The 21,158-nt window shown below is 40.0% G+C and overlaps 1 protein-coding gene across 1 annotated transcript; it reads left to right on the forward strand.

Moving 5' to 3' along the window:
- The first annotated feature begins 4,644 nt into the window (after window positions 1-4,644).
- LOC311077453 (NACHT, LRR and PYD domains-containing protein 3-like) lies at window positions 4,645-19,000 on the forward strand. The gene is made up of 7 exons (XM_084105960.1): window positions 4,645-4,700; window positions 4,804-4,989; window positions 13,936-15,780; window positions 15,966-16,139; window positions 16,247-16,420; window positions 17,093-17,139; window positions 17,228-19,000. The coding sequence occupies exons 2-7, from the start codon at window positions 4,850-4,852 to the stop codon at window positions 17,752-17,754; spliced, it is 2,907 nt and encodes a 968-aa protein (XP_083962086.1). The 5' UTR covers window positions 4,645-4,700; window positions 4,804-4,849; the 3' UTR covers window positions 17,755-19,000.
- Window positions 19,001-21,158: the final 2,158 nt, after the last annotated feature.

The following is a 21,158-nucleotide window of genomic DNA, read 5'->3' on the forward strand; positions in this document are numbered from 1 at the left end:
GCTTTCCTACAATTTTGCTTAGTGTGGCACAAGACTTTGGCATAGACAGCAGGAAAAATGAGCTCCCAAAGATTGACATTTAAATAAGTATTTTCATTATACAGCTACATTTAATTGTTTAGTTATGATGTTATAAGCATAAAATGTATAAGAAAAAATGAAAACGTAAAAAAAAAGTCAGTAGGCCTATACTGTTTATAAAAAGAAAACGGTTTTAAAAATGGTTAAAAAACAATTTGACCAATTTGTCAATTTGACACAACAACAATAAAATAGTAGGCTACAATAAAAAAAAACTCCTGCATAGTATTAAACTTGAATTAACAAAACGATTAAGGCGGAATAACAACAGCATAGGCTAACAAATAAATAACAAATAAATAAAATATATTTGGAAATTTTCCCTTTAAAACGAACGCTCAGTTTTGTGATCACACTGTTATTTCACTGTTTTGTTGTTGTTTTCAAAGACAAACTCACTTATATTAAACAAATAAATATTTTTTTACTAACAAAATCTTGCGCTTTTTCCTCCGCTATCGTCCTGTCAATAATCTCGCTGTCTCACTCTCGCGGCTACAGTTACAGTACAATTTTATGTACCATCATCGCGGTACCCACCACCATCAGCAGTTTTGCATTAGACCTACTGTCATGATTCCTGTCCTGTGTTTCCCTTGTCTGGTGTGCATTTTTGTTATTTCCTGTTCTGTGCCATGTTTTGTAGTCCTTTGTAGTCTTTCTTGTTTATTAGTCTCCCCAGGTGTTTCAGATTAACCACGCCCCCTTGTTATCTTGTTTAGCTTGTTAGTCTCTGTATTTAAACCCTGTATCTTGTTTCAGTGTTTGTGGGTTCTTGTTTGTGTATGTTGGCTGTTTGGTTCCTGTGTCCTGTTTCCCGAGTCTGAGTTTGTCTAGTTTTTGATTTATTAAATAAAGTTTGCTGCATGTGGATCCTGCTTCCTCCTATCATTCAGCCAGCAGCGTTACAGAAGAACCCACCACTTAATGGATCCAGCAGCAGCTTTGGGGAGTCTCCAGCCAAGATGGCGGCCACGTCTGATTCTGGTTCCCAGGATGGCCGCCACCACGTTGTCTGAGAATCTCCAGCCAAGAAGGCGGCCACGCCTGATTCTGGTTCCAAGGATGGCCGCCGCCACGCTTCCTGAGCCTCTGTCTGTTCCTGAGACCGCATCTGTTCCTGAGTCTGAGCCTGTTCCTGAACCTGAGCTTCTTCACGTCGCTTCTGCTGATCCAGAGACTGTTCACGTCGCTTCTGCTGATCCAGAGACTGTTCACGTCGCTTCTGCTGATCCAGAGACTGTTCACGTCGCTTCTGCTGATCCAGAGACTGTTCACGTCGCTTCTGCTGATCCAGAGACTGTTCACGTCGCTTCTGCTGATCCAGAGACTGTTCACGTCGCTTCTGCTGATCCAGAGACTGTTCACGTCACTTCTGCTGATCTAGAGACTGTTCACGTCACTTCTGCTGATCCAGAGACTGTTCACGTCACTTCTGCCGATCAAGAGCTTCACGCCAGCTCAGAGCCCTCTTCGCCGCTGGTCCTGCCCAGCTCAGTGCCCTCTTCACCGCTGGTCCTGCCCAGCTCAGTGCCCTCTTCGCCGCTGGTCCTGCCCAGCTCAGTGCCGTCTTCGCCGCTGGTCCTGCCCAGCTCAGTGCCGTCTTCGCCGCTGGTCCTGCCCAGCTCAGTGCCCTCTTCGCCGCTGGTCCTGCCCAGCTCAGTGCCCTCTTCGCCGCTGGTCCTGCCCAGCTCAGTGCCCTCTTCGCCGCTGGTCCTGCCCAGCTCAGTGCCCTCTTCGCCGCTGGTCCTGCCCAGCTCAGAGCCCTCTTCGCCGCTGGTCCTGCCCAGTTCAGAGCCCTCTTCGCCGCTGGTCCTGCCCAGTTCAGAGCCCTCTTCGCCGCTGGTCCTGCCCAGCTCAGTGCCCTCTTCGCCGCTGGTCCTGCCCAGCTCAAAGCCCTCTTCATCGCTGGTCCAGGACTCTTTACCGGGGAGCCTCCCCAAGAAAATTTTGGGGGGGGGCAATACACCTCCGGACCAGCCCGATCCGCCAGGACCGCCAGAGGGGTGGTCTCCTGTTCCGCCCTGGCCGCCTGAAGGGTCGTCTCCGCCGTGGCCGCCCGAAGGGTCGTCTCCGCCCTGGCCGCCCGAAGGGTCGTCTCCGCCGTGGCCGCCCGAAGGGTCGTCTCCGCCGTGGCCGCCCGAAGGGTCGTCTCCGCCGTGGCCGCCCGAAGGGTCGTCTCCGCCGTGGCCGCCCGAAGGGTCGTCTCCGCCGTGGCCGCCCGAAGGGTCGTCTCCGCCGTGGCCGCCCGAAGGGTCGTCTCCGCCGTGGCCGCCCGAAGGGTCGTCTCCGCCGTGGCCGTCTCCTCAGCCAGCACCGCCCTGGCCGCCTGCACAGCCTGCTCCGCCCTGGCCGCCTGCACAGCCTGCTCCGCCCTGGTCGCCTGCACAGCCTGATCCGCCCTGGTCTCCCGTTCTGCCACAGTCTCCAGGCCCTCTGCCGTTCCATGGGCCTGGCCCTCCATCCCGCCCCCGGGTCCGCCTCCGCTCCACCACCCTCCTGAACTATTTCCTGAGGAGCATCTGGAATCTGCTCCTTAAGTGGGGGGCTATGTCATGATTCCTGTCCTGTGTTTCCCTTGTCTGGTGTGCATTTTTGTTATTTCCTGTTCTGTGCCATGTTTTGTAGTCCTTTGTAGTCTTTCTTGTTTATTAGTCTCCCCAGGTGTTTCAGATTAACCACGCCCCCTTGTTATCTTGTTTAGCTTGTTAGTCTCTGTATTTAAACCCTGTATCTTGTTTCAGTGTTTGTGGGTTCTTGTTTGTGTATGTTGGCTGTTTGGTTCCTGTGTCCTGTTTCCCGAGTCTGAGTTTGTCTAGTTTTTGATTTATTAAATAAAGTTTGCTGCATGTGGATCCTGCTTCCTCCTATCATTCAGCCAGCAGCGTTACACCTACAGTATTTGCAATAACCACCCCTTGTCCAAAACTGAGCGTATTGTCTAAAAGAAGAGTTATGACAGCTGCGTATATGCTACACTTGACTGAACATTGCTTGCCTAGCGCAGCACCAGACAGATTTAACTCCGCACAGCTAATAAAACCGTCTGGGTGCAGATTAATATTTAATATTTCTGATATATAAATATTTCTCTGAAACGCGTTAAGTTGCACATAAGTAAGCCCAGGACCTGCCCTGAACAGTTTAATATAGTACGCAGAGCCATAGGACTATTATTTTGTTGAATAAACCTGGGGAACTACCGATGACGTCCATGCTCAGATTTTCTTGACCAATCGGCTGACAGGGGCGCCTCATGACCGTCCACATGTGCAAAACTAATTTTGAAGTAATTCATTCGTTTTTTGCCTGTGAACTAAAAAACGAAAAATCAAGCCGAAATCTCGTTTTTCGTTTTTTGGAAAAAAACGAAAAAACGGATAAAGGCGCCATTTCTCGTTTCTGCTTATTTCATTTCAAATAGGAAATGAAATGGACGGAAGATACCCTGATTTACACGGATTGTAGTCAAATCAATTTTGCTGAAAGATCTGATACCTCACAGTGTAACAGCAAAATCGGTCACCTTTGCAGGACAAAATAAGTTGAACATGAGTTATTAATTCTGCTAAAGGTCATCATACAGTCTATTTCAGATTCAAGTTGCTGCATCAGACACATCAGCTTTCTTTGTTTGACACAATAATGAACTCAGCAACAAATCATAAGAGCATATACTGAGTCAGACACTGTAGTTGGACCACAGGCCGTTAAATGCAATGAATTCTGCAAATGCCCACTTCTGCATTTAGCCTCAGTGAAAACCTCAACTTCCAGTGTGAAGTAGGCTATGGGAATTGTAAAAAATTTAAGCACAAAATTAAATCTTAATTAAATCAGACAGCAGGACACAATGTTTATTTGATCTCACTCTCACACTAAAGGATTTTAAAACTTCTAGAACTCATTAGAATGGTATGTTTTAATATAACATAATATAATACTGTATACATCCAATATATACCTCAAATACATATTGTGCCTACAACAAATTGTGGCACCAACTGTCAACATGTGCTGAACATCAGTTTTTGTTTTTATTCTTATCTTAATCAGATAAAAGTTGGTTTAACAGAATATAAAATGATTGTCTTTAGGAGATCATGGAAGTCATTTTTATCAGGGATGCATTTCGATTTATTGGCTAGCTTGCTGTTTATTTCCATTAGTGCACATGTGCTGCACTGTTTGTGAATTGGGGTTATATACAGTTTATACAGGTGTTCAGAGCTACATTATCCTTTTTATTTTTGAATATTTAATTTAAATGGTGTTTGCAGTAACACATTAAATAAGTGCAATTTGTATGTCGTTTATCAAACTTATTCTGAATAGCTTGTGTTTTGCTTTGAACTACATTGCTTAAGGTGTGAGAGGGTTAAAACAAACATGGTAAATGTGAAGGTTACCAGCATCTTTCCTTTTTCAAAACATGTTTTTATTGGACACTGTTCTGCTTTTGCACTGTTCTGGAACTACATGAAACTCCTCCTTGACCTCTGAGTAAAGCAGGTGTAACAAGTAGAACAGCTAAAACTGAAAGCAGAAACATACAAGAGCTTCACATCGGAAAGGAAAGAGGCTGAAAAAGCAGCATAAACCAGCAGGATATTTTCATGGTAATTACAAGTTTAAAGCAAATGGCTTTTCTGCTGTGTCTTGTGTCTTTCTATGGATAAATTATGTGAATTTTCCTAATTTATAAACGATATGTATTTGCAGGACTAATATCTTTCTGGATAGAAAGAAGAGTGGCGCTGCTTCTAAAATGAGTCTCAGTGAGAAAGCAGAGGAGGGATGTTCTCAGTCCCGGAGATCTCCTGAACACAGCTGTGTGTCTATGAAGAGTGACGCATCCAAGGATACTCCTTTTGAGTTCAGTGATAAACCAGTGACCACTGATACTATGTGAGTATAAACACGTTAGATAAAGTTAATTACTGCTAAGATATTAGTTCATGTGTAAACATTCATTACAATATATACACAGAGGAAATACATTTTCTAACTTAAATTCTCATTCTGTATAAATATCAAATCTATGGAAGAGCCTCAATTATATCTAGTGAAACCAATATATGCATTGTGAGAATTAACAACAAATATTTGAGTCATTACCAGAGATGGAGACTTCTGAACATCAAATACTCAACCTTCAATGTCATGTAATTCTTTAAATGTGCAGGTTATCATATGTCTACAGTACATCATTAATATACAGTAGGCCTATGTAGGCAGAGGTGGAAAGTATAACTATTTGTTGCTGACGAGTTAATATTTTAGTGTAATGGTACTATTATTGGTATAAATACTATAAATCATAGTGCTATTAGGCTATGAAAACAAATATAGGGAATGCATCTGTATACAGTAGGCTATGCTATACATTATGTGCAAAAATTGTTCTAAAATATAAACAGTACGTTCTAAAACAAAAACTGATTGCTTACTATTTTAAAGCAGAAGTTAAAATCCCTAAATTAAAAATGTAATTCATCTGAACATACTCCAATTACAATCGTCAATTTACAGTTACTGTTCTCATAAAAATGCAATTTATTACTGTACATTAAGAATTTTAAATCTATATTTAATGTCCAACAATTGCTTCATCCAAATGCATAAGTCATAATTATTGCACTTTCTATCTGTTGCGCTCAGCCTGTTTGATGCGCCTGTATCTGTGAAGTACACAATCATTTTTATTTTGCATAAAAACTTGCCCAGACAGCGAGTGAATCTCTGTTAATGCTTGTGATTCACTTGCTGTCAGGGAAAATGTTTATGCAAAATAGAAATGCTTTTGAAAATTTCAATAATTTACAGATAAAGATACCTGTAAACTGCTAAAATATATATATATATATATATTTTTTTTTTTTACAGTGAAGGTGTTTGATCTTAATAATTCAGGAATTACCTGTAATATATATGTTACCGGCAAATTGTGTAATCCGTAATGTATTTTTTGCAAAAAACATCAGGAATTCTATACATTGCCTAGGCATTCTATACAATACCGGAATTTCACACTTTGCCGGTAACACACACACACACACACACACACACACACACACACACACACACACATATATATATATATATATATATATATATATATATATATATATATATATATATCTCAATTTTTTGGTTTATTTAAATAAGGATATTTTACTTTAATTTTTTTTTTTTTTTTTTTTTTTTTGGCTGCCAGTCATTCAACTGTTTTATCACTTAAAGGGATAGTTCATTTGAGTAAATCATGGGGTAATTTTCATTTTTGAGAGAACTAAACCTGCTAACCTGCATATACACCCGAAAGTGTTTTTAGCATGATGCATGATGGCGCTGGTGTGTTTGGCTGGCCGTCTGTTCCCTGTCCTGTTTATTTGGTTTTATATTTCTGTTTTAACTCAAAATGTTTTTACTTTATTTGTTTATGACCGTCAAATGCTTTTGAATATAAGGGACTCTGTTGAGATTTCATCGAACGCTGATTTAAAATTCTTTCAATCAAACTACTTCCCTCCATTTTTGAAAACTGTCCCGGCCTGGGAAATCCGGTTGCCGTGGAATTTTCATGGAAAGAAACGCCGTAGGAGAAGAGGAAAGCGAGCGGGCATTGCAGCTAAACTGAAGTTAAGTTTAGTGCGTCAGCTGAAATCGCGTCATGGTTTGGATTGCTCTCAGCTCGGGCCTGGATCCGGTCGCTTTGTTATGCGGCAATCGCTTGAAGTGGCTCAATGGATTTTACCTGTGACCCAGGATACACTTTTAAACTATTCCCGCCGTCGGAGACCCAGATCTCGTCGCAGAGGTGTAAATCTCTGCAATCTTCGCCCGCTGTGCCGTGCAGCACAGCCGGACTGCGATCCAGTAAGTGTCAAGATGGCTCTGGTAAACACAAGATCTCTTGCAAATAAGACATTTTGCGAGATTTCTTCAACTTAAATAAACTGGATTTTTTACTAGTGACTGAGACTTGGATGAGTATGGGGGATACAAGCCCCTTTTCAGAACTTCAGACTGTTCTTTTTTGAACTGTCCTAGACTTTCTGGTAGAGGCGGTGGGCTTGCGTCTGTTTTTAAAAGTAATTTTTGCTGCCGATCTTTAAAGACAGAAATGTTTTCTAGTTTTGAAGTTCTCCTGTTTCTGCTAAATATGGATCAGTTAGCGATCGCTGTGGTTTATCGGCCTCCAAAACCAAATAAGGATTTTTTAAATGAGTTTGCAAACTTTTTAGGAGACATTGTTCTTCAGTATGATCGTCTTTTGATTGCGGGGGATTTTAATATCCACATTTGTTGTGAGTCAAATTCCTTGGCCAAGGATTTTACTAATCTGACTGATTCTTTCGACTTTACGCAGGTGGTAAATGGTCCAACTCATAAACAGGGCCACACACTAGATCTTGTGTTGTTGCACGGTATTTCGATCTGTGAACTTGAAATCCTTGATTTGAGTTTCTCTGATCATATGCCTGTTACATTCACTTGCTCCTTCCCAAATGAAGTTACAAAAACACAGAGGGTTTCACAGCAGATTCGTACCTTTAGCCCTTCATCTAGTGATTCTTTTTCTTTTCTTTTGAATGGGGCTTGCCAAATGTATGGTCTTGATTCCCTTTCAAATTTGCTTAATGTTGATGAACATCTTATGTTATTCAATTCCATTAGTAATGACATAATGAATTCTGTGGCTCCACTAAGAGAAAAACGGCAAAAGCCTAAAGCTGAACCTTAGGTAACTAGCACCACACTTGAACTTAGACGGGTTTGTCGTAGAGCTGAACGAAAGTGGAAAAAAGACAAATTACAAGTGTCTTATGAAATATTACGCGAGTCATTCATTACTTACCAAAAGTCAGTAAAAGCTGCAAAATCTCAGTATTTTTCTGACATTATAGCAAAAAACACCCACAAACCTAAAATACTTTTTACTATTTTAAATTCAGTTGTGAATGCTGTGAGTGCTGTCTGCTTTAATGCATCAACTGCAGTATGTGATAGCTTTTTAAAGTTTTTCACAGATAAAATTGTTGATATAAGACTAAATATTGTACCCTCAAACTATGATCCATCTATTCTTTCTCTCTATGTCTCATCCTTTCAATTTCAGACAGTTTCTTTAAATTTACTTAAAGATATTATTAAGAAACTAAAACCTACTACATGTCTGCATGACATTATTCCAACACATTTTTTGCTGCAGATTTTTGATGTTGTTGGACCTAGTATTTTAGATATAATAAATAAGTCCCTTCTCACAGGTGTTGTTCCTAAATACCTAAAACATGTAACTGTTAAACCCCTACTTAAGAAACCCAATCTCGACCCAACCATACTTTCAAATTATAGACCGATTTCAAATCTATCCTTTATTTCAAAAATTTTGGAGAAAGTTGTTTTGGAACAACTACAGAGTCATTTGGAGTTAAATAGTGTTTTTGAAAAATTCCAATCTGGGTTTAGAAAATATCACAGTACTGAGTCCGCTTTATTAAAAGTTTTTAATGATATTTTATTGTCTGTTGACTCAGGGGATTCTGTGATTCTCCTACTCTTGGATTTAAGTGCTGGGTGTCATTCCATTTTTATGCTGATGACACCTAGATTTATCTGCCTCTAAAGAAAAATGACGAAAAGGGCCTACGCTTATTATCAGCGTGCTTGTCTGATGTTAAGTCCTGGTTTTCCTTAAATTTTCTGCATCTAAACGAGAGCAAAACTGATGTTATCGTTTTTGGTATCTCAGGTGTTTCTGTTACTCCTGATGGTGACCTGGGAGATTTGGCCCCCTATGTAAAACACTCTGTGACAAACTTGGGTGTTATTTTTGATTCTGCTCTTAAATTTGACAAACAGATAAGTGCTGTAGTTAAATCTAGTTTCTTCCAATTAAGACTATTATCTAAGGCTAAGAGTTTTTTAACATTTGCAGAGTTTGAGAGAGTGATTCATTCGTTCATTTCATCTAGACTTGACTATTGTAATTCTCTTTATATTGGAATGAGTCAATCCAATATTAGTCGTCTTCAGATGGTTCAGAATGCAGCAGCCAGACTTTTGACTGGCACAAGGAAGTTTGATCATGTTTCCCCAATACTGCGTTCGTTGCACTGGCTGCCAGTTTGTTATAGAGTTGATTTTAAAATTCTGCTTTTTGTTTTTAAAGCCATGAACGAATTAGCTCCAAACTATCTCTCTGATCTATTGAAATTAAATGACTGTGCTAGATCATTGAGGTCATCTCAACAAAGACTGTTGATGGTTCCAAGATCAAGACTGAAGACGAGAGGTGATCGTGCATTTTCTGTTGTTGGTCCAAAACTGTGGAATAGTCTTCCTGTATCTTTAAGACTAATATCCACAGAGTCTGTTTTTAAATCTAAGTTAAAAACCTACCTGTTTTCACAGGCTTACAATTGTCCTTGATTTTAATGTTGAATTGTCAAATTGGTGGTTCCGATGTAAACTCCCTTTATCATTTGTTTTGCGGTCGGTTTTTGTTTTTAAGATATTTATCCTGTTGTACAGCACAATGGCCAACTACTGTTGCTTTTATTGTGCTATATAAATAAAAGTTGATTGATTGATTGATTGAGAACTATCCTTTTAATTTTCTTTTTTTTTAACTGTTTAATTACAGATTATTTTAGTAATTTTATACATTGGTATGTTATTTAAGCAAACAGAAAAAATACTGTATAAAAAATAAAGTAAATTGTCTGTATAAAAAAGTGAATTGCTGTAATTTGTCATTTATCCTCTGGGGTCTGAGGTGTTTTCTGGGCCCTGGAGGTGTTCTGACATGCCCTGACATTTGTGCTTATTTCTGTTAATTATAACATTTTCATGGCTAAAGTCTGATTACACTGTATTCAGCACAAACTCTGCTACAATAATATGTGAGCAGCATGTATGCAAAATTTTATAGTTATGAGAAAATTATGTTTTTGTGTAGTTTTTGAAATATCTGTCAATCGGTCCATAAAACCCATACTGAATATTTGTATAAATTTGTATCTTGTAGCCTACACTGTAAAACATTGCTGTAAAAAACCAGCTAAATTCTGATAGTAACATACAATTTTCCATTAAAACAGTAATATACCATAGAAAACAATGCATTCTGGATAATATTTATCAGTTTCAAGAAAATAGCCTACAGAAATATACCGTGAATTTACAGCGCTCAAAAGCGCTCAGAGGTTGTGTTTCAAATCACACCCTATACCCTCATTCACTATTCCCTACATTAGATCACTAATATAGTCCACTTGACAGAGTGAATGAAAAGAAGTGAGTGTATTCAGACACTTATGAACACCTGATAAGCAGAATCACTGAAGTAAAGTGAAACAAGACCAGAAAAAAGATGAACAAAAGTCCTCAATCAGATGAGATACTCTCACTCGCGGTGGCATGTGATGGTACTGGACATCCTTTGGAGGACGGCTCGATCCTCCGGTTGAGGGAAGTCGGCAGCTCCTCCCCCATCATGGCGTACGGCAGCAGGCTCCGGCCCATGGCGAACGGGAGCGACTCCTCCTCAATCCAGGTAGCGAGTTCTCCGTCCAACCTGCTGTTCAATTGCTCCAGCACCACCGCCTTGGGCTGCCATCGGCGGTCTCCGCTCCTTTGCTGTTCGACCTCCTCAGCACCGCGATCCCCATCAGCAGCGAGAGCTCTCTGACACCGTGTCTCTCCTTCCTCCAGGGCTTCGGCACCAATGTAGCATTCACAAACTTTAATATATAAATAAACAAACACAAAACGAAAGTAAAGGAGGCAGCTGTTCACGGATGCTGCACACACATAAACAAAAAATAACATAAAAGTCCAGACCTGGTCCTCTCTCGTCCTTCTCTGTCGTCACTACTCTTTTAACTGTACGTTCACACCGCCGCCGGCGAGAGCGGCAAAATTCGCTCTCGCCGCCCTGCCACCGACGCCGTAGAAAGATTCGGGGACGCTCTGAAGCTCTGACGTAGATTAGAATGCGTGATTTTTTTAAAAACTTTATTTAAAGGGGCCGCAAAAACCGTAGCTGCAATTGGTCAAAATCATTATTATTTTGAGCAAATTAATTGCATTCCCGCTGAAAAAACAAGTGTTTTTAGTTCAAAGAAGTTCTAGCGCAAAAATGTTGCCTATAAATAGTGTTGCGCGGCTTTTTCTAATCAAACTGACAACACTATGGATGACAAGTCGTACAATAACGGGAAACCCGCAACAGAAATGATTATTTTTTCCTCCATTTTGCTTTAACTAATGTGGTCGGAACCAAAGTTTACAGGATTGTGTTCTCTTGTATCCTCTCAGGCAGCGGACTTCTACATTCCGATTGGTTGCCGCCGAACCGCGTCATAGCTTATTACCATAAAGTTGACTTGATTTCAACTCTTCTCGCCGCTCTCGCCGTCCAAGACGCGCCGCGCCGCCCTCGCCGGAGCTCGCCGCCGGCTCTCATTGAAAATTAATGGCTTAAGACAGGTTTTGCCTGGAAAGCCAATATGCGAGGGGGGCGTGAACGAGGAGTGGTTTACACCTGAGAATACTATGTCCCACCCACTCTGCATAATGAGCCATTCATTCAGGTGTGACACTGACTGAGCCACAAGAATGAATGCAAGGACAAAAGATATATTTAGAAGAAGACTTATATTGACCATTTAAGATTTTGCTTACATCTATCTTGTAAATATGTTTTGCTATTTTATTAAAAAGGTTACAATTACAACAATAATTACAATTTCAACAATATTTCAAGTGTACTCTTTCTTTGTAAAAAAAATGATTATAGGCCTACATTTTATCATATGTAGGTATTCATTAGTTTGAATATAGCCAACATTGGAACATCTAACATCTTAGTTTATGACTTTATTTTTGACAAAAATAGTATTATATATATATACAGTGAGGAAAATAAGTATTTGAACACCCTGCTATTTTGCAAGTTCTCCCACTTAGAAATCATGGAGGGGTCTGAAATTGTCATCGTAGGTGCATGTCCACTGTGAGAGACATAATCTAAAAAAAAAAATCCAGAAATCACAATGTATGATTTTTTAACTATTTATTTGTATGATACAGCTGCAAATAAGTATTTGAACACCTGAGAAAATCAATGTTAATATTTGGTACAGTAGCCTTTGTTTGCAATTACAGAGGTCAAACGTTTCCTGTAGTTTTTCACCAGGTTTGCACACACTGCAGGAGGGATTTTGGCCCACTCCTCCACACAGATCTTCTCTAGATCAGTCAGGTTTCTGGGCTGTCGCTGAGAAACACGGAGTTTGAGCTCCCTCCAAAGATTCTCTATTGGGTTTAGGTCTGGAGACTGGCTAGGCCACGCCAGAACCTTGATATGCTTCTTACAGAGCCACTCCTTGGTTATCCTGGCTGTGTGCTTCGGGTCATTGTCTGCCTCGACCCATCTTCAATGCTCTAACTGAGGGAAGTTCCCCAAAATCTCGCAATACATGGCCCCGGTCATCCTCTCCTTAATACAGTGCAGTCGCCCTGTCCCATGTGCAGAAAAACACCCCCAAAGCATGATGCTACCACCCCCATGCTTCACAGTAGGGATGGTGTTCTTGGGATGGTACTCATCATTCTTCTTCCTCCAAACACGTTTAGTGGAATTATGACCAAAAAGTTCTATTTTGGTCTCATCTGACCACATGACTTTCTCCCATGACTCCTCTGGATCATCCAAATGGTCATTGGCAAACTTAAGACGGGCCTTGACATGTGCTGGTTTAAGCAGGGGAACCTTCCGTGCCATGCATGATTTCAAACCATGACGTCTTAGTGTATTACCAACAGTAACCTTGGAAATGGTGGTCCCAGCTCTTTTCAGGTCATTGACCAGCTCCTCCCGTGTAGTTCTGGGCTGATTTCCCACCTTTCTTAGGATCATTGAGACCCCACGAGGTGAGATCTTGCATGGAGCCCCAGTCCGAGGGAGATTGACAGTCATGTTTAGCTTCTTCCATTTTCTAATGATTGCTCCAACAGTGGACCTTTTTTCACCAAGCTGCTTGGCAATTTCCCCGTAGCCCTTTCCAGCCTTGTGGAGGTGTACAATTTTGTCTCTAGTGTCTTTGGACAGCTCTTTGGTCTTGGCCATGTTAGTAGTTGGATTCTTACTGATTGTATGGGGTGGACAGGTGTCTTTATGCAGCTAACGACCTCAAACAGGTGCATCTAATTTAGGATAATAAATGGAGTGGAGGTGGACATTTTAAAGGCAGACTAACAGGTCTTTGAGGGTCAGAATTCTAGCTGATAGACAGGTGTTCAAATACTTATTTGCAGCTGTATCATACAAATAAATAGTTAAAAAATCATATATTGTGATTTCTTGATTTTTTTTTAGCAAGACTATTTTCACATAATTTTGAAGCCAGAACTCGAAGCGACAACATCCATTAGTCAAAAGTCTTGTGGACACATATTTAGTATGAGTTTTGTGGTCTTATTTCAGCAACTTTCATTTTTATTTTTTTCAATAACCACGCATAAACATTATTCTCTTAAAAATACAAACATCTACATACATGATGCTCACATATTATGGTAGCCCTGTTTGTGCTATATAGAGTGAATTTACACCTTTGTCATTAATATGTTTATAAGCAACTGAAAAAAGCACAAATGTCAGGGCATGTCAGAACATCCCAAGGGCCCCAAAAACACCTTAGACCCTAGAGGGTTAATAAAGTGTTTGTTTGGATTCTCTGGCCTCCTGCGATTACTACAGCCACTATTCATGATAGGTGCATTCCAGTTATTCAATATAACTAGTACTGTAATGCCCTTTTGTTTGTTTGTTTTTGTCAGTATCAGCAGGTGGAAGAGACAGAGATCTGACAGAGAGTCTGTAAGGAGTAAAAACTCTATGGAAGAACACATTAGATTTAGCGATGGACCAGTGCAGACAGTCAAAGACCTGCTCAAAACCAACATGAAGGACAATTATGAGAGATTATTTGAGGGAACCAAACTCCAAGAGAATGAAACCCTCCTCAACAGGATCTACACACAGCTCTACATCATACAGGAAGAGAGAGAAGGAGTGAATGAAGAACATGAGGTTTTACAGATGGAGAAAACAGCCAGAACACCTTCAGAAGACATTCCAATCTACTGCAATGACATCTTTAAAGCCTCATCTGAACCAGGACGCAAGGAGAAAGACAAAATCAAGACTGTTCTTACTAAAGGCATCGCTGGAATCGGAAAAAGCGTTTCTGTGCAGAAGTTCATTCTGGACTGGGCCGAGGGAAAAGCCAATCAGGATGTAGATTTCATGTTTGTGCTTCCATTTCGAGAGCTGAACTTAATCCGAGATCATCAGTACAGTCTTCACAGACTTCTGCTGGACTTTCATCCTGAACTTCAAGATCTGGACCCAAAGATTTTTGAGGAGTGTAAAGTTGTGTTGATCTTTGATGGTCTGGATGAAAGCAGAATGACAATGATGTTTTCAGATGATCAGAAAGTTTCTGATGTGACTGAGACTTCATCAGTGGCTGTGTTGATGTCTAACCTCATTAAAGGAGAGCTGCTTCCCTCTGCTCTCATCTGGATCACCTCCAGACCAGCCAATCAAATCCCCCCCAATTACATCCACCGTCTGACAGAGATTCAGGGATTCAATGAGCCTCAGAAGGAGGAATATTTCAGGAAGAGAATCAGTGATGAGTATCAAGCCAGTAGAATCATCTTACACATCAGAAGAGCAAGAAGCCTCCACATCATGTGCCACATACCCGTCTTCTGCTGGATCTCATCCACTGTGCTTCAGAAGCTCCTGGAAGAAGATCTGAGTGCAGAAATCCCTCAAAATCTGACTGAAATGTACATCCACTTCCTGCTTATTCAGATCAACAAGAGGAATCAGAAGTATAAAGAGAGAGATCCAGAGAAACCCTTGCAGTCCAACAGAGAAGTGATTGTGAAACTTGCTGAAGTGGCTTTCAAGCAGCTGATGAAGGGCAATGTGATGTTCTATGAGGAGGACCTGAGAGAGAGCGGCATAGACGTCAATGACACCTCAGTGTATTCTGGGATTTGCATCTTTAAGGAGGAATCAGTGATTCATCAGAGGAACGTCTACAGCTTCATTCATCTGAGCGTTCAGGAGTTTCTCGCTGCCTTCTATGTGTTTTACTTTCATGTAAGTACAACTATGGAGGGACTGAAAAATTTTGCTTCAGTACAAAAATTGCTTAAAGGTGCAGTAGATGATGCCATTGAGAGTAAGAATGGACACCTGGATCTATTCCTGCGGTTCCTGCTGGGCGTCTCACTGGAGTCCAATCAGAGACTCTTACAGGATCTACTGACACACACAGAGAACAGCTCAGAGAGCATCAGGAGAACCACACAGTACATTAAAGAGAAGATCAAATATGGACATGGACTCTCCACTGAAAGATCCATCAATCTGTTCCTCTGTCTGCTGGAAGTGAAAGATCAGACTCTGTCCAGAGAGATTCAGGAGTTTGTGAAATCAGACAAACTCTCAAAGAAGAAACTCTCTCCTGCTCACTGCTCAACAATCGCCTACATGCTTCAGATGTCAGAGGAGGTGCTGGATGAGCTGGACCTCAAGAAATACAACACATCAGATGAGGGTAGAAGAAGACTAATACCAGCTGTGATTAACTGCCGGAAAGCCCTGTGAGTGTTTAATAATATATTACATTGAAAAGTTTCAGAATATAAACACAATTGTTGTGATAACATATACATCTTAAGTATATTTTGATTATTTAAAAAAAAGTGTTTTTACAAAATGATGCTGATATTATTGAACTCCTAATTGTAGAATGCAGTTAAAAATATATAAATCTCATATCTTTCAGTCTTGCTGGCTGTAATCTCACTGTTCAGTGTTGTGAGAGTTTGTCATCAGCTCTTCAATCCTCAAACTGTGTCCTGAGAGAGCTGGATCTGAGTAACAATGACCTGCAGGATTCAGGAGTGGAACTGCTTTCTGATGGACTGAAGAGTTCAAGCTGTCAGCTGGAGATACTGAGGTTTGACTTTTACATTGAGTCATTCATGGTGGTTCCATACTGGCTTTAAAACAACCCGTTTACTGTTGATGTGTGTCTGTGGATTATCTGACTGTGTGTTTCTGTAGGTTGTCAGGCTGTATGGTGACAGAGAAAGGTTGTGGTTATGTGTCTTCAGCTCTGAGTTCAAACCCATCACACCTGAGAGAGCTGGATCTGAGCTACAATCACCCAGGAGATTCAGGAGTCAAGCTGCTCAATGACAAACTGAATGATCCAAAATGCTCACTGCAGATACTTAAGTATGTGGGGTACAAGATAAGAAGTGAAATAATTGAATTCAGAGCTTTTAATCAAACTTTGCTTTGAAAGTAAAATCCTTAATTCTTCTGGTTCTTCCGATCTCTGCATTGTAGCAATTAAATCCATATTTTATCTCGCAAAATGTATTTGCACCATTTTCTTTATTGCAGTTTTTACATATTTATAGTAAAAGGTCAATATCTGCAAAAAGTGCTTGCTGAAAATACAACTAAAACATTGAGTATGTTAATTAGAATATATGGATTGAGTTATTAAGAATTTGAAGATGGTAGAGATACTCATGTACTGTTATTTATTGGTTACAGAGTTACTAAATGCAAACAATTTACAACTAAATATTATATTATTTGTTTTACAGTTATATGCATATATCAAATCCGTTTTAGCTCCTTCGGCTGTTCACTAGGAGCTCAAAAAGACTGCAGAATATTTCCTGTAAAGCTGTGTACAGGGGTCTGAAGACATCAATATATAAAAAATCTCAAGACATTGAGACATACGGTTCTGTGAAGCTGCTTTGGAACAATATGTATTGAGAGATGTGCTATACAAATAAATATGACTTGACTTTATATTAATAGTCTGTATGTGAATATCTATTCAAACTACTCACAATTGGTTTTGTCTGTATGTTTGTGTGTCTTTTTTAGTTTGGATCATGGAGGGCCCTTCAGGATAAAATCAGGACTACAAAAATGTAGGTTATTTTTCTAACACACTCTTGCACATTTAAAAAACAAAACAAATGAGATTAATAAACTTTTTATCTCTCTTCTTGTGTTCAGATGCCTGTGATCTTACAATGGATCCAAACACAGCAAACACTCAACTCATCCTGTCTGAAAAGAACAAAAAGATAGAATATGTGAAAGATCATCAGCCGTATCCTGATCATCCAGAAAGATTTGCTGATATTCCTCAGGTTCTGTGTCGAGAGAGTCTGACTGGACGCTGTTACTGGGAGGTAGAATTGACTGGCTGGGCTCGTGTAGCAGTGGCTTATAAAGGTATCAGCAGGAAAGAAGGAACTGTCTGTAAGTTTGGATACAATGACAAATCATGGTGTCTTTTTTGCACTTGTGATGGATTCACTGTCTGGCACAATAATGTGTGCAGTACCATACCAACCCATATACCCCAATCTAAGAGAGTAGGAGTGTATCTGGACGTGTCGGCCGGCACTCTGTCCTTCTACAGCATTTCTGACACACACACACTTACACACATATACACATACAACACCACTTTCACTGAACCCCTCTGTGCTGGATTTAAAGTTTTTGAGTCCGAACTGTCTCTGTGTCAGATTTAACAAACAAACACTTAAATTCCAAAGTAGACTGCCCATACACAAAAGAAATAGATTTGAAATATATTTTCAGGATATATTTTGGAATATATGCAAATATTTGAAATTGGCCCAATAAATATATTTCATACTTATATTTCATATATTTTTGTTATATTTCAGAATATATTTCAATGTATTTGGAATATATGCCACATATATTTTTGACACTTTTGGAGACCCATACAGAAAATAATACATTGAAATATATTCTGAAATATAACAAAAATATATGAAATATAAGTATGAAATATATTTATTGGCCAATTTCAAATATTTGCATATATTCCAAAATATATCCTGAAAATATATTTCAAATATATTTCTTTTGTGTATGGGTGAGTACAGATTTAATGGAGTACAGTTGTAACACTGAATGTTTCCTTTCTCATGCAAGTTGCACACGGATGATTATTGTATATGCACGTTCACACTGGCATGGGGACAGTTCTCAGAAAGTAATTTTGTTATGATAAAAGCATCTAATTAAAAAAATATACACAGCTATACTCATTCTACTCTACTTAATTCTCTGTCAGTTCATTAGGTGCTGACATGTCATTGTATTTATTTATAACTTTTGATTGTAAAATGGCCTGGAAGGATGTTGTGAAAAAAAAAGAATATACTATTATAAATGGCAAGTTTTAATATATGGTAGCAAGCCACTAAACATTTCCACTTCCTCCACCCTGAATTCAATTTATTAATTGTCTGCAAGAATCATGCCACCACTTTGTAAAAACTATGTACAAATCATTGTGGATGTCTTATGTATTTACATTCATGTTAATTCACTTTAATCTATTTCATTCATTTATTTAATATTACTTTTAATTGTTAATTAAATTAAAATAGAATAGAATCAGCAATTAAAAGTAATTACTCTTATTCTCTCTAATTTGGCCTGATTCGGGGGGCAGATCACTAGATCACAGTGTCTCTCTCACTTCTTCTCTTATAGGACAGATGGAAGGGAGCTGAGAGGATTTTAAAAGTTATAAATACACACAAAATGAACAGTGGTATTACTTTGCCTAATGCAAATTAAGGTTACAGCAATAGGTTGTTAGTGCTTTCAAAATTTGTCAATGAAATAATGTAACCACATAATTAGTAAATGAAAAATGTAGTACATGTCAAATTGAAAAATGTTGTAAAACATGAATGGTTAAAACACTATATTAAATAATAAAAGAACAAATGTGAATTAAAGATCATACATGTCTTTATTGAGTCAGTACTGTCATGTCATTTTAATTTACAATACAATTTTAGACATGCAGTTTGTTTCCTTTCATAATTTCTACATTAATAAATGTAGCACATTATATACTGTTGGCCTGTTTTCAGCATAAAAAGTAATACATTTAAATGTTCTTTTAAATGAACTCGATGTATGTTGTCTGTTTACCATGAAACTGTTCTGCAAGAAAGGTTTAAAGAGTGAGGGCATCGTTTCAGGGTTACGGACAAACTGGCTCTGACTGGCACTGTGTGTATGACAGTCTTTACTCTTCTAGAGATACTCTTATATGTGACAAAAGACAAAAGCGCATAAACCGGTTCCTCTAAATGTACCGTTACTGCAATGTTTTTATTGCAAATATGCAGTGTTTTGTGTCCTATATCTATCACACAGTTCAGTCTGACAAAACCCAGATCAACATATGTACTTTCAGTTTGCTCATTAATTAATGAACTGTAAGAGGCATTCAATTCATTTGATCACTTTTGTTCCCATGCACTAGCCTTAGCCCGCTAGCATTGCACGCGTGGTCGCGCCTATCGATCGTCTTATTTACACCCGTATCACTGAAAGCTATAATTCGCCATTATAGCACATCTACTATAATGGCGAATATAACGGATGTGTGTCTAACGTTACCTTTGAGTGCAGGTGAGGACACCTTCGAGCTACATGCTGTGCAGTTAGAGCTTGAGTCGGTGGAGAAGCAGATCCGCGACCTACTAGAGAGACAGGCCGAGCTGCGAGATCGGCGATCCGCGCTTGAAACATCACGCGCCGATGCTCACAAGTCAGTGGTTAGTAACCTTTTGACTCCGACCTCGTCTACTCCGTGTGTTTCTCTGCACAGGACCCGAGCAGCCAGGACGCGATCATCCCTGGTTTCGTTCACTCCGGCACCGACACAACACCATGGACCCTGGGTGATTCCACAGCGGAAGACGCGAGCCAGGACCAGAGCTAGGACCTCTCCACCCCTCCCGGCCTTCGAGATCTCCACCCGGAACCGCTTCTCCCCTCTACGCGAGACGGAACGCGACGCTGTGATCATCGGCGATTCCATTGTCCGGCATGTCCACGCTTCGTCAAGTAAAGGTAAGGTGCGCACTCACTGCTTTCCTGGTGCTCGTGTTCTTGATGTCGCTACGCAGGTCCCCGAGATCCTGAACAGTGACAAGCGCGTCGGAGCTGTCATGCTGCACGCGGGAACGAACGACATCAGGCTACGGCAGACTGAGGTTCTGAAGAAGGACTACAGGAGCCTGATCGAGACGGTACGCAGCACATCGCCTGAAACAACGATCATCGTGTCTGGACCGCTTCCCACGTACCGACTAGGACAAGAAAGGTTCAGTAGATTACTTGCTCTAAATGAATGGTTAATGTCATGGTGTAATGAACAGAGACTGCTCTTTGTAAATAATTGGAATCTGTTCTGGGAGCGACCTAGGCTCTTCCGTGCTGATGGCCTTCACCCCAGCAGAATCGGAGCGGCTCTTCTGTCAGACAACATCTCCAAGACGTTACACACCATATGACTAGTAAGTCAAAGTCCAAATCACACTCTTTGCTGTCCAAACTTAATTGATATAAGTACCAATGTAGAACATTATATTGAAACTGTGTCTATTCCTCGTTTAGTGAGGTCAAACATTAAATCTACTGTAGGATCCAGGAAAAATCTAATTGTGATTAAACCAGAAAATCTCAATAGTAGTGAACAAAAACAATTTATAAAGCTAGGTCTTCTTAACATTAGATCGCTCACACCTAAGGCGGTTATTGTAAATGAAATGGTCACAGATAATAGTTTCGATGTATTTTGCCTTACTGAAACCTGGCTTAAACCTAATGATTATTTCGGTCTTAATGAGTCTACTCCTCCGGGATACTGCTATAAACATGAGCCCCGTCTGATTGGTCGTGGCGGCGGTGTTGCAACAATCTATAGAGATATTCTTAATGTTACAAAGAAAACAGGTCGCAGGTTTAATTCGTTTGAAGTAATTGTACTAAATGTTACTCTCTTAGATGTAAGAAAGAAATCCCTATTATCTCTAGCCTTGGCTACCGTATATAGACCGGTATAGGGGCTGCGTTTACAGATTTATTAAACTCC

This window comes from Abramis brama (assembly GCF_963993115.1).
Source record: "Abramis brama genome assembly, chromosome: 2".
NCBI lineage: Eukaryota > Metazoa > Chordata > Actinopteri > Cypriniformes > Leuciscidae > Abramis > Abramis brama.